Raw genomic sequence first — 14,583 nt, forward strand, 5'->3', positions numbered from 1 at the left:
CACCCCTCAGCTTGTCTCCTCATTCCTTCTCTCCAGCACTTGTCCCTTGCTGACTTCCACCAAAGTGGTATTAATCAGCCTCCTTCCCAGGCCAGCTTCAGCACCCCTTAATTTTAACTGTGTATCAGGTTATGGCCTGGGTAGCTTTCTGAGGGGGAAAAAAATTCTGGGCAGCCCTGCAGACCTACAGAACCCCTCCTGGGCACGTGCTCCAGGAAGCTGCGTTCCAGAAAGCGGCCCCGGTGACTGGTGCACTGTTGGCCTTCTCAAGCAGCCCCGAGCCTGGGCTCCTGAGATGACTTTGTTTTCCTTCTCTCTTCATAAATTTATCATGTTTAGGAACTTAAAAGTAGAACAAACTTTTCCCTGACCATTGCAATCATTATAATCACTAACATTATAAAGAACTAAGTGTTAGGTGCTTGCCCCTAAGTCCTTGAGACCCTCCTGATCCCATTCCCCAAGAGAAAACACTGCCATTCAAGATTAAGCATGTATTTATTTTAGTTCAGTTAAAACATACATTGTTTCATTGAAACGGTGTAGCACTCCCTGCCAACAAGTCATACTGGAGTTGTTGGCCTCTAACAGTGCGAGAGGGATTTTTACACTATATACATAAGATGAACACACCCAGGTTTTCAAAAGTCTTTCTGTAATTACACTAAATCACATTTTGATAGCTACTGCATTTTGAAACTTTACACTTTATTTAAAATTTAAGGGATCTGAACTTGCACCAAGTTTTCATGAAAAAAAATGTAACGGTCAACCAGTTTATTGCAAGTATAATTTTAACAATATTTAAAACTTGTAGTGTTTACACAATTTGTCAACTTGTTTATATTGAAATTTCTGTACAGGTAATTTGGGGACAATTCTTAGATAATATAATGTGAATTCATCAAAATGCAGTTGAGAAACTTACAGGAATATATACACTTGAACCCAAGACCCAACCTAACCTATGGAATTATATACAGCCTATTTACAAACACATATGGACAATGTATGTACACAGATTATCATAAATATTGAAAAATAGGTTAGCTTTAATGGATTAATGCTGTTCTATAAATAACATTACAACTGAAACATCCACGGAAGACAGCAATGCAAGATGAGGGGACGGGACAGTGGTTTCAATACCGAAGACTGCTCGTTGATGGGAATCCACTGTGTCGGTGCCTCCAGGCGGACAAGATCACTCCAAGAACATCACGCAAGGGCATTCACCCTAGGCAGCTGATTTTGAACCTTGAAGAGTCAAAGGTTGACTGAGCCTCCCCACATCCATTGGCTGTGAGGATTCTTTCCTGGTTCACCACGGATCTCCTCCCACAAGAAAGGAAGTAAACTAGAGAAAAAACAGCTCTCCACTTGATAATCCCTGGTGGGTCTTAAGAGACAGAATCAGCAGTTCTTTCAGGAACTCAAGCAGAAGTGCCAGTTCTTGGTCTGAACTGGAGGTGAGGTTCGGATTCCAGGGAATACCAAAAGCCCGATTAAATGAAGGCAGTGCTGTAGAATCCACGCCTTCTCACCACCGCCTTTCTAGATGGTCCCCGATTCCTTTATTTGTATAGAAACAAAAATGGACCATTGCTTTCACCCAACGTAGCACTACAAGACGTCTTCCAGTTCCACAAGGGTCTTTAAGTACAGACATAACTGGTCTATAATCTAGTCACATATAATACAAGGATGAGTAACAAAAACCATGTCTGCCACATTCCTGGCCCTTGCCTAGAACTAAAAACGTTTAGTTCAAGAGAAAACCTGAACAAGCCAGATGACCAATCGATGATTCCATTACTTGCTTCCCTCAACCACTAATGGAATTATGTATATTAGATTGTAGACATTATGCCTGATAAGCAAAGTACCACATTATTTAATAATATATTCACCATACACCGTAACATACAATAAATGTGCTCTTAAAAGCCAAGTAAGTTTTTCAGTTCTAACTGGAATTTACATGGAAGGGTGATCATGCAGTTGGACTGACGACTTACACTCAGGTTGCACTGTATTCCCTAGCTAACCATTTGTTGGATGTAAACAAATAATTCTGTTGTACCAGAATGAGATGACAATCCAGTGCAAGTAAGTTTTGCAAAAAGCTTGCTGCATGAGAAACCCAGTGGCCGGTATGAAGAGAACTTATACCAAATGTCGGTGTGACCTGTGGATTAGACCTCTACTGTAGACAAAACATGAACACGACTAAGCCATGTATTTTATCAAGTAATTCATACTGCCAGTAGTAGGTGAGCATTTTTGGAAAGCATTTTTGTACTCTGGATAGAATAGTTTTGGCCTATAGCCATCAAATGCCCATTTTCCACTGCTGGAAGCAATGTCAAAAAAAAGGGCTGGCCCAAAAAACCCAGAGCTGTCCATCCAACTCTAGAGACAGATGCAACTGAATAAACCCTGTTTTACCCAATTGCACTATTTGGTACCTCAAAATTAGTTATTTTAATTCCCACAGAAATATCTGCATTATCTTCCATTCTAATAGATTGAAGCCATAAATATTTGTCTGAATGAACTAAATATTTGGGAACAAAGGAAAATGATGAACAGAGTTCATCTGATTTGGTATCAACAATAAGCAATCGATTACCCTTGAACAGTGAAGTTTGAATGGAAAAACTATGCTCCTATTCATGGTACAATTTTTCTTTACATCATTTTGTCTAAAAACAATTTTGGGTAAAAAAAATATTTGGCTTATTATGCCTACAAAAAGGCAATTCATTTTATAATACTAATATTTTTAAACACCAATGAAAAAGTTTTTACGCAATTTATTGACAACTGTTTTTGGACAATGTTCAAAAAAAGCAGTTTTTAAAAGTAAAATAGTGCTTCTGAGGTCTTTAAATATTTTTGGTACAAAAAATAATAGTGTTTTTCTCAATGGTTATTTCAATACTTTGCTGCAAATTAGGAATTGTTTCTCACATCAAATGGTTCCATTAGGCACATTCAAGTAAAACCATAAAATATCCAAGTTAAACAATGACACAGCCAAACATGTGGCTTGATAAAAGAGTTCGTCCATTCTCTGGAATGGAATAAAATTGTCACTTCCGTTAACCCGAGACTCGTGGTTTTGTTGCTAATGTCCATTTCTATCATACAGAATATTTTCTTTAAAAAAAGAAAAAAAAAGTTCACTTATTCTGCACTCAGAAGAACCAGCGAGGAATCTGCACTTCGAAAGGAAGTGAAACTGAGAACATCAGGTGAAATTTCATAGTAGTTGAGTTGACTCAACACTGGCATCAAATGGACTACTGAAGTTGAAGTGGTGCTGGTTAATGGCCGCCACCATGGGCATTGTGCACCCAATCCAGAACGATCAAGGCCATGCTCCCGATCATCACCACTATGCCACTTAGCAGGAAGAGCGTAGCCTGCAATGAGGACACACAGAACACTGATCAGAAAGCAACAAACTGTATGTTTACCAGTCTTCTTTCTACTTTAAAAAACTGGCTTATAATTACCTAAATTATGTCAGTATTATTTTACAGAGCTCCAATTTCACCTTGCTAAAGATATTTAAATGGTCTTAATCAAGGGGTCATCTGTAATACAAAACAACTATCTCTAAAACCTTCAAAAAATTTACTTTTAAATTTCTTTCTCTCAAATGAAAAGGTAATTTTTCTTTGCTTAACAAACTACTTTTGGGGGAAAAGGTAGAGGGAGTAAGTAGCATAAAAGGTAGGTAGAAAATAGGGGGAGGTTAAGCATAGTATAGGAAATGTGGAAGCCAAAGAACTTATATGTACGACCCATGGACATGAATGAAGGGAGGGATGGAATAAGAGCGGAAAGGGATCTGCAGGGTGAAGGGGAATAAAGGGGGAGAAGTGGGGCAACTATAATAGTATAATCAATAAAATATATTTTAAAAAAATACCTACTTTGTAAAGTAAAACCAGCCTAGGTTTTCCACATTTCTTTAAAGCAAAAAAACTGAAGTCGCAAAATCAGACCCAAGTCATCCTAAAATGTAGCCTGAGTCAAAGCCAGAGGTCTAAGAGATAGTTGTACTCCTAATTCCACCCTTCAATTACTGCCGCTATATACTTTGATTGTAACCAGATGACAGCTGTTGGCTTATAAACAATTCTAGTACTTTAATTGGACTAGAATGGTAATAGAGAACAAGCACTAAAAAGCAGTCTTTTTTCTAAATAGCCCCAGCAGAATCATTAATGCTTAACTTATCATACCCTTTTAAAAATTAGTTATTACACATTGAAGTACATAACAGTATTTTAAAGTGGAATAGCCTCACCCCAAGCTTTGCTTTGAAGATGGTTTGTCTTGCTTGACTAAAGACCCCATCTTTTTCTCCTTTATATACTCAAGGCCCATTCAAGTGCGTGTCACACAACAGGCAGCCCAAAAAACACTGGTTCAACAAATGCTGAAAGCTTAAGTGCCTTTACACTTAATACTCTATCTCTGATATTTCTAGTAACTTCCTTGCAATTAAGCATGTATTTAGATGGCAAACTGTCTTCCACCTCCTTCTCCAAGCTTTCACCTGTGCAACACAATGTCAAAGAAACATTTAGTAGAATTAAAAGGGAAACTACCTACAACGTGACAGCTAAGAGATTAGAATAATAATCAAATGAGGAATTTCTGATATTGGAAGATTTTTATTGCTCCTATAGTCATAATCTTACTTACCCCAATCTTTTGTACAGATTTCATAGACTCTTTCTTAACTAGCTTTATATAGAAGGCAGATGGAAGAATAAAAATCAACATAGCAGCCGCAGATGCACCTGTAGAAGAACATTTACCATTTACTGAAAATTCAAGGAATCATCATTTTATAAACGCTGAAATTCCTCATTATTTGAGTGAACCTTGATACTTTCCAAAACTTACCAATGAAACCAAAGATGTCTCTAATAGTTGGGACAAAGATGACAAGCAGATTGGTGAATGCCAGGATGGACACTGTGATGACACTGTGACGCAACCAACTAAAATCTTTTGCTGGACACAACAACTGAGTGAGGGAACCACGGATCTGCGAGATAAAGAGATGAAGTTCCAGCTTTAATTAAGAAAAACCATGTAACATGCCCTGGGATGTTTTGAACTTTTATAAAGCATTTCATTTGTTTTTTTTTTTTTTTTGTAACTACCTAACATAAAGTGAGACACATTCTTTTCCTAGCCACTTGAGATTTATTTTAAATGATAAAGTATAACTCAGTGTGGCGATAGAACTATTTTTATAGTTCTCCCAAAACATAAAAATCTCACAAATCCTCACCTTTAAAACTCATTCGTATTGGGGACAAAAAAAAAAAGCAACTCTTTACTTACTGGAAAAACAACGACTGGTACTGTCAGGGTGACGGCCACTAACACAGCCAGGCGGACGACAAGGAGGAGGATGTCCGCCCCCAGGACTGTAGAGTACGTATGAAGCAGTTCTGACTCGACGTGTTCTATGGAGAAAAAAGGGAAACCAAGACTTTTCGCGCTGTTTTCTCTGGAGATTAGGCAAGAACTATAACTCGTGGCAAAATCTGCACCAGAGTGCTGACTACTGACAAAATGATTACAAACTAAGAGATTAATAAGATTAATTTGGAATTAGGATTAATGCAATTAAAACAACATTGAAGAAAAATTTTTCTAAATGCCAAGTACAGATTTAGCCACATGATCCCCATTAAAATCAACAGGAGCTAAATAGCTTAAATGCCATGGCTTGGCTTACAGTTTGTGTGTGTGATATCATTTGAAAGTAATGGGTAGAAACAGGTAGGATGAACTTAGATATAAGCACATCATATAAAAATGACATCAAATGATGAATGATATACTTCTGAACCAGGATTCTAAAAATTAATGATTAAATATACTATAGAGAATTTTAAGCTCTAGTAAACTCAATCTCTCACCACAAATGAAATATATTAAAAACAGCTGTGATAGAACTATACCTATCAAAGAATCAATTCCATTTCACAACATGACTTTTTTTTTTTTTGTAAACCAGACATTACTTACCATAAAATGTCAAGTATCCGAAGAGGGCAGCAAGCAGGTACATGAGGAACATAGCAAAAAATGAAAGCTTGGATACATTCATCATCCTTTTACGGCTGCGGCTATGTAAATTCAAAGAAAAATACAAAAATGTATATTTCAGCAGTAGTTATGGCAATAATCAAATAATACTTTTCCAATAAATCGATGTGAAAATAGGTAAAGCACTCACTCTTTCAACTCTTCGTAAATGGGAAGAATAGCAGGATGACAGACAAATGAGAAAGTCAGAATTGGCACAGCATAGACTGTCTGCAAAACATGTAAAAATATTCTCAATATCTTAATGTAACAAACTCAGGTGTTTTCAGTTCCGTAACTTATATTTTATATCAACTAATCTTAGAATCAAAGACTAAAATAGTTTTTCTTACATAATTAACTTCCAATCTTCTAATTTGTTTACCACATGTGATCAGATCAGCATCCCTAACTTCTGAATATGTCAATTATTAACATCATATGACTTTATTTTTAATCTATTTTAAGACACAAATCAATGCTTTCTTCTTAGTCCTCAATGAACTAATCATGTTTTCTCAATAGCTCTTGCCCCTCCTCCCTTTACTTTGAGAGTTCTTTTAAAATTTTCAGTAGATAGCTTCCCTTTTTTCTTCCCTAAAATCTTCCTTTCAGAAAAACAAAGATTATACTTGGTTACCTGTGAGTTGAAGATAAAGTACTGCGGTCTGCAAGAACCATTGGTCGTATTCAGTGTCATATCAGGCACTAGAGTTGCTGGGGGCGCGAAGGTGCTGTTTAGTACTGTCTCACTGGTTAGCCACGTATCCCCTGACGGACAGGAAATCTCAAATTTCTTGCAAATCACCTGAAAACATATTATTTTTCATTTGTTAAACTTAACGATGCGACAGGGTTTAAAAAAATCACTAGCTTTAAAGAAGTTATACGTACCACAATCAGAAAGAACACCATACACAACAAGGAAAGGCCACTGGTATACCCTAAATATCCTGTGGGGGTGAGGGGACAAATGTTAGTTTAATGAAATATGTTTAGGGTAAACATTTTCTCTGCTAAATAATTCAATTCTGCTCGAAAGACTTCAGTGTAGCTACAATACAAAGTTTCTAATGAAGTTTCTAATTCTTACAGACTATGCTATAGAATTACTTAAAAATAGTTGCTAATAAGTAATAACATTTTCCATTTATTTTGTATTATTATTGACAAAGTACAAGATATATAAAATGTAAACAATACATAGCGCCTTAGTAGTGATCATGCTAGGGTTTTGAAAGACCCATAGAGGTCTGTACACTGCAACCCCCAAAGGTACGCTTTCAGAGCTTTTTAGCTCTCAGTGTCTATTAAGAGAAAGCCAATTCGATGGTGAGATGATCATTTCAATTTTCTTTAGAGATAGGTTTGCTCACCTAAATTTCTCAGCAACGACAAAGGAAGGATGAGCACCAACGATACCAGCAGAACCAAATAGTCACCGTTCAAATACCACAATCTGAATTGAAGAAAAGAAAAACAAGGTCAAAACCAGTCAAAACTATCCTCCGAGTACCTTCTCACAGGACCCATCTTATAGAAAATAATATAAAAATACACACCAAAAAGATAGGTGTAGAAGTATCACTTATTCAGAAAGCCTACAAACAGGAATAAATCTCTCACTTTGTGTGCTAGATGAATATTCACTCAGGTTAGAAACGGGGCATGAAACAGTGTAACTTTTGTCCCCCAGTTTGCTCTGGGAAGGCTGCCAGATGGTTCATAACATAAAATACTTCTTAAATGCCTGCTACTAACATAGGGAACAAAGAGGCACTGTTAAGCCAGCAATCTTATCTTTCAGCATTTTTAGAAAAATTGTACACCAACTTTGTCTTAGCTTTAGCTTTCAATTTTCAATGCTAGAAACAAGAATATTTTAAAACCTTCGAAAAATTGGTTAGCAAATATACATGAGATACTTCAACAAAGAAATTTCTTCATACTCAAGACAAAATATACAGGCAAAAACAAAATAAAAAACCCAATTCCCAAACCAGGACTTATTCCAGGTTGTCAAGAGTATGTTTTAATACCCTGACCACCTTAACTCCAAAAATAATCAAAAGATCCCTTCTGAAGTCAAGAGAAAATACTACTTATGTGTCCAAAGAAGACTAGTAAAGTTTTTCTTTTTAGGTAATCAACTCCATAAAAATCACTATTTCAAATTCTAATTGCCCTGTGAATTTTACTCCACTCATTTCAACAACACAGACCTCACAGAAAACTAATATCTAAAGATCAGATTACTAAAATAAAGGTTTTTTAAAATTTATTTATTTATTTTTAGAGAGAGGAGGGAAAGGAGAGAGAGAAATGTCAATGTGTGGTTGCCTCTCACACGTCCCCTGCTGGGGACCTGGCCCACAACCTAGGCATGTGCCCTGACTGAGAACTGAACCGACAACCCTTTGGTTCACAGGCCAGCGCTCAATGCACTGAGCTACACCAGCCAGGCTGCTAAAATAAACTTTTAACGCACAGGGGTCAACCACAACAGCTCTCTATTTTGAGACAAAGTGGGGAAGTAAATTATCACTACCGTGCCTGGCCCCTTGCACACACCATGTTTCCTTTTTAGTCCCCTGGGATGAGTAACAGTTGCTAGAAGAATAAGGTTTCTACGGCATGGTTATACATTTTCTGATATTACACAATTTAAACAGATTAGGTTTTTAAGAACCTCTAATTTACAAAAAGCAGACAGAAATTGTTTTTTAATGTAAGTCAAAACCACAGTCCTAACACTGATTGGAGTATATGTTAATCAGCTACAATTTCTTAAAGAGTAAATATAAAGAGAAAGAGAAAAACCTGCTTTTACATGCCGATTAAAAATTAGTCATCCAGAGTTACAGGACTAGCTACCATCTTTAGCCTTTGATTCTCAAAAATTCTTGGTTTCAACAATAACATTTATAATAATTTACTGGTAAGTATTTTGTATCCAACTTTGATAAAATGATCTAACCATTTTAGACCATAATTGTTTCTTATGAGTAACCTTACTTAGCACCTACCCAGTTGTATCTTCAATGTTCATTAATGCCTTGATCACCAAAGGTAACTCATATTTCACTATGAAGAGGTAGCTTGACATAGCTGGAGGGAAAAAAATTATACCATTACAAGTGCAAAATGTGGCACGTGACACCTAAAGCAACGTGTCACCACTGTGCTACACAAAGAAAAAAGTCTACCCAGATCACTTTTTAAAAAGTTCTCACCTCCAATGTTCTGCATTGTAATCGAGCCAGAGGCTGCAAGCTTTCCAACCAGTCCAAACGCCTTATGCCCCAACTGTTCATACAATAAAGACCCTGTAAGTTGAAGAGCACAGAAGCATGAAGCAAGTGTTTTATACAAGAAACAGAATCATGACAAGCACAACTGTTTTAGAAATACCAAGAATGCTACCATACCTCCTTCATTGGCAGTCTTTAAAAGGAGATGAACAGAATACAGGGAAAATATTGACACAAATGTCAAGAGAATTCTGATGAGAGAAAGAAAAGGTGCAGGGTTATAAACAAGCACAGCTCTATTTAAATATTAAATAGGGAACTTAACCCAGTATTTCTTTTGCTAGAGAGAATACCCCCAAGAATGACACTCCCCTGGCTACAGTGTCAACACATTCCCTTACTTGGCTCTAAAAACTTACATACTGCCTGACGGTAACAGATAAGAGCAGGGGTTTACCCACTGAACCAAACATGCAGGGGGGGAACACTGGAAAGCCAAACTTTAAAGTGGTGGAGGTATGAGACATAATTGGATTCTGGCATCATAATGATCAGCTGCATATTCGCCACTTGTCTACACTTTAATTGTTCATTTTATCTGTAAAATGCTGGTAATACCTGCCAGGAAACCCAGCTTATAAGGTACTTTCGAAATCCAATTGAGATGACAAAAATCATTGAACTAACCAATGGGACAACATATATTTCACCCCACGGTGTGGGAATACAAGCCCAGCATTGTCACAGAGTTAAACAATGACTGTGCTATAGGAACGAGTAGGCTTATCAGTCCAACTGTCCGGGCTATCTCTTCCCTATCTCCTCCCTGGAATGGAGAAGAACTAAAGGTTCCCTACTGGTTTCCTTTAGGGCACAGGTTCTCTCATTCCAGCTTTATTTTCCTCCCCCAGGGCAAGGAAAATACAAACTTCTTTTTAGTAAAAGGAACAACAAATCACAATCAGGGAACCTCATAGAAAATCCTGCAAACAATAAAAGTCACAATTTTTGGATTCTGTAGGAGCAAACTGAACACAGTACCATATAAGGTCTGGCAAAGAATCTGATGTCTGTTGGTTAAACATAGGTGGTGACATCAAACTGCTATTCTAATGCCAAAAGTTGGGGTCTAATCTGAGGTGGGAAATGACACCATCAGCCTCACCTCTAGACACAGCTGTTGGTTTAATCACAAACAATTTTCAAAGTGTGCTGATAAATTCAGTCCTATGGCCAAGAGGGATGAACGAATTTTCCTAATTTTTGAGGTCTCCTTCAACCTCAAGATGGTTTCTACTGGAAAAGGTTAGCCAGAGTTGTTTTACTAGACTATAGCAGCCATGTGGCTTTTGGTCCCTTTTCCTGTGTATTTCGTAAAATACTGATGGATTAAAAATTCACGTTACTACTTGACACTATTAACCATAACCATCAAACACATAGACTCTACTAGAGTATAAATAATTTCCAAAGTGCGAGGCTAATATATAATTGTGGTTTCACTTATGAAACAGAGATGCCACGTAAATACTGCACTAGAATCCCACTTGAACAACAGCCTCCAGTTTTTATACTAAGAATTAGGAAGGCTTTCAAATATATAGTAACAATTCCCTTCAATTTTCCCACTAGAAACTCTAGGGTCCTTTCTACGTAAATTCTTGGTCCTTCACCTTAGCAAGAGGGCTCAAAAAGCCTCGTGTTAATGAAGCAAGCTGAATGAATCCTGGCTTCCAATGCTCAAACCTCCAAACTGTGCTTAACTTCAGTGTGGAATTTCACCACAAAGCAGAGCTTTGCAAAGGTCTGCTTTTCATGAACATTCTGTTCTGCTGGAGAAAACAACTTGAATAGAAGTCATCCTTAAGCTAATAAAATGTGTATCCATCAGAAAAGGACAATTCCACGTTTTATGCATGTGTGGTTTTCTTCAGCTACACAACAAAATCACCTATCTTCCACAGAAACAGACTTAGGATGCCAGAAGTTAATAGCTATAACAAAAACATCATTGAAAAATGAATGCTCAACTTTACTGTACATATTTTGTTTGGTGCTTTTTTTCTGGAAACAAGACCTCTACTTTTCTATTATATTCTCCAAGGGCCAGTGACCCAACAATGGTTAAGAACTCCTGCTCTACAGGTCCAAAAATCTACAGCTCCAAAATCCTATTCCAGGTATTGATGCTGGAAAGCACAGGAGTAACTACCTCTAATTTGACAACTGAGAAAAAAAATATTTAAAAGCAGGTAATTATTAAAGTATTAACATTTTGGTATGATATATGGCAATCACACAGATCTGGAATAAATATTAAAAAACAAAAAAACACATATTGGGTTTGCTTTTCAGTTGCTTTATTACTCACGTTTTAAAAAACATATATTTCACAGGTTAAGCAAATACTACCACACCTTATATGTTTAAAAAATAATTAGCTGTCTTCCTTGCACACGCAAGGGCCACAGGTCCTTGGGGACACTATGCCAAATTACCAAACTGATTTGGAAGTATTATGCTTATTAATACTTTTTGCTTCTGATTTTGCCAGAAAAAATTTCTAACTACCCTGATTTATCAAGTTTCCTTAAAATGTCCAAACCCTGTTAAAAGTTTATCTTAAATATGCCCATCGACTTAAAGACTTCTGTCTTAATTATCAGTTTCAATTGTTGTCCTATTTTTTCTGTCTCATTGGCTTTCTTGATATCATCATGCAATTATATAGCAGAATAAAGATATATTTTAATTTCTCATATTTTAATGTTTAAGCAAACGAATTTCAAGTCAGTTTCTGGAGCCAAAACATGTTAACTGCCCTGCATGGCAGACTCACTACTTACACATACTTACATAAAAAGAGCAATTCCAGTATTAGCCATGGCATAAGAAAGCCCAAGGATTCCACTGCCCACAATCGCATTGCTCAGATTAAATACTGACATTCCAAAGGAAGTAGTACCTGGATGCTACATAGAGGGAAAACGATAACCAAACATATAACAATAATTAAATGGAGAAAACCAGCTTCGGGCAAGTTAGATTTGAAATCTAAAGTAAAACTATTTGCTTACTCCATAAAGCCACAAACACACAAATTTATTATTTTTAACTTACAAAGTCTGTTTCATACTTCTTTTTCCCCAAATTTGATTCAAGTAAAAAGTTCTGGTTTTCAGGATCTACATCTGCATAATGGCTGCAAAAAGAAAAAAAAGGAAGAAAAAAAAACCTTAAATTGGGTTGAAACACACAATGGAATGCTCCAACACAAAACGGCCCTTTGGTGCTCACACACCTTTACTTAAAAGCCTAAGAGTTAAGACGGAGCCTACTTTTACACCAGACATTGTCACTGCAGTTACACAACCGGGTACTGTTTCAGAGATCACTCTCCAAATGCCACAGTAAATTAAAGCAACAGAAGCAGAGTCCTTCCTAGAACCACCCCCGACCAGCACAAGCCTTTTTAAAAAAGGACACAACTTTTCCCACCTTTTCAGAGCAGCTTGCTTGGTGGGATAGTAGTTGTTGAAATCGCTGTTGGAACTGTAACTGCTGCTGTCCTCATCTGGGGAAATGTTGAACCTTCCCATTTCGGCTTTCTTCATGGTGGGAACCGGGAGGAATCAGATGCTTGAAGTAACACTAGACTCCTTTTGTCCTTTGCGGTGCACCAGCCCGCGCGCCTGCCTACGAACGTAGAGGCGGCGCGTCAGGACCCGCAGCGCTGGCCCTGGTCACGTGACGCGCGGCTGATTCATCCCCGGCCAGGCGAGTGGAAAAGTACCAGCCGAGCTCGAGGGGCGGGGGCGCGCGGAGGGGCGGAAAAGTACGGACAACGGCGCTGCAGAGAACAAAGATGGTCCCACAGCGGCGCCGCGCCTGCATAAGCTCCTCAGTGCATTTTATTATTTCACTCTCTGTGATCCCGAGCCTGAGAGGCGTGGGGGACCTCTGTTACTTTGCCCGCACAGCGTCGTGGGTCGTGAACAGGCACGCAGGGCACACAGCCCACCCAGGCACTGGCTAGGTGTGCGGGCCGCCCAGGCGCACAGCTCCTCGTTTCTAGCGTTTGCAAGGGCAGTGCCGCAAACCCGGTCTTTGCACGCCAGGAGCCCCTATTGGGGGAAATGTCTCTGCGGCTGTTAGCCCACTCGAGGGGGCGGAAGGGTCGGATATAAGTCCTCTGTAGAGCTGGGGACTTATATAGAACGCCCGTTCCCAGAAGTGCAAGGAATTTGTTTACACGCGCACGCCGGGGCCCTCGAGCACACACGTCCACTGGCATTTGACTGGAGAGCACTTCGCTCCGCCAGCCCCTCCTCTGTCGGGAAAGGAGACTGATGCAATATCGAAGGCCGATTGTCAAACGTCCTCGGCCCGTCCTCCCCAGTCCTGGCCTCCGGTACACTAAAAGCCCGACGCCACCTCCGCGCCTCTGAATTCCAGACCCCCTGGACTTATTTAATTTTTTTATTGATGCAAATCAGTCACAGGACTTGCCGCAGCGGAGACGCGGGCCGGCCTGGCTCCCCTCCCCCTAACGGGAAAATGCGGTTCACCTCCGGGCCCGCACGCGGCCCCCGCGCCGCGCCCCTCCCCTGCCTGAAGGAGGGCGGCACCCCCCCCCTCCATGGGCAGGGGTCGTGGGCCGGCCCCACGAACCGCAATCGCCCCAGTGGGGAGGAAACGACCCCAGCAACTGCCCTCCCGCCGCGGCCCCTCCCCAACGCCCCTCCCCCACTCACGCCCCGGCCTCGCGCCCGGTACAGACATCCCCGCGCAGTTACCTTGGTGGTCTCCGCTTCGGAATCCCGGAATGTCACGCAGCTGCCTTCAGTGGGTTTTTCTCAAACAAAAATCGTAAACAAAACAAAACAAAAAACCCCCCCAACAACAGGCAGGTAAAATAATTTCAATAAAAAAGGAAACGGCAAGTTGCCCCCCAATCGTCCGGCGTCCGCCGTCTCAAAGGAAAGGCACGAGTGTGCGAGAACGCGTGGTCGGGATACTGGCAGTAGTGCACACACAGTAAGACTCCGGGCAAAGCTACGTCGCAAGGCTCTAATGCAAACCGAGAGCGGCGTCTTATACTTGCCACCAGGAGGACGCGTCAGTGGGCGGGGCCGCGGCCTCTGGTGCCTTCCTTTGTGTATCAACACCACCTGGGCCCCGCCCCCGGCCCGCCCGGGCCCCTCGG

General features: G+C 39.7%; 1 protein-coding gene across 1 annotated transcript; it reads right to left on the bottom strand.

Annotated features, from left to right (window-relative positions):
- Positions 1-479: 479 nt before the first annotated feature.
- Positions 480-14,464, bottom strand: SLC38A2 (solute carrier family 38 member 2). The gene is made up of 16 exons (XM_037061097.1): positions 14,174-14,464; positions 12,876-13,073; positions 12,498-12,579; positions 12,234-12,349; positions 9,555-9,628; positions 9,360-9,452; positions 9,153-9,234; positions 7,503-7,585; positions 7,021-7,079; positions 6,767-6,934; positions 6,278-6,357; positions 6,067-6,167; positions 5,374-5,498; positions 4,927-5,071; positions 4,723-4,820; positions 480-3,428 (listed from the first exon to the last, which is right to left on the bottom strand). The coding sequence occupies exons 2-16, from the start codon at positions 12,989-12,991 to the stop codon at positions 3,330-3,332; spliced, it is 1,521 nt and encodes a 506-aa protein (XP_036916992.1). The 5' UTR covers positions 12,992-13,073; positions 14,174-14,464; the 3' UTR covers positions 480-3,329.
- Between the last annotated feature and the right edge of the window lie 119 nt (positions 14,465-14,583).

Source organism: Sturnira hondurensis, unplaced genomic scaffold (assembly GCF_014824575.4).
Source record: "Sturnira hondurensis isolate 20B ecotype Veracruz unplaced genomic scaffold, ASM1482457v3 Scaffold0013190, whole genome shotgun sequence".
NCBI lineage: Eukaryota > Metazoa > Chordata > Mammalia > Chiroptera > Phyllostomidae > Sturnira > Sturnira hondurensis.

Coding starts and splice junctions, on each gene's coding strand:
- SLC38A2 (XM_037061097.1), bottom strand. CDS start 12,991: ATGAAGAAAGCCGAAATGGGAAGGTTCAACATTTCCCCAGATGAGGAC. Junction 6,935..7,020: donor TGGTGTTCTTTCTGATTGTG/GTACGTATAACT, acceptor ATATGTTTTCAG/GTGATTTGCAAGAAATTTGA. Junction 6,168..6,277: donor ATTTACGAAGAGTTGAAAGA/GTGAGTGCTTTA, acceptor GAATTTACATAG/CCGCAGCCGTAAAAGGATGA.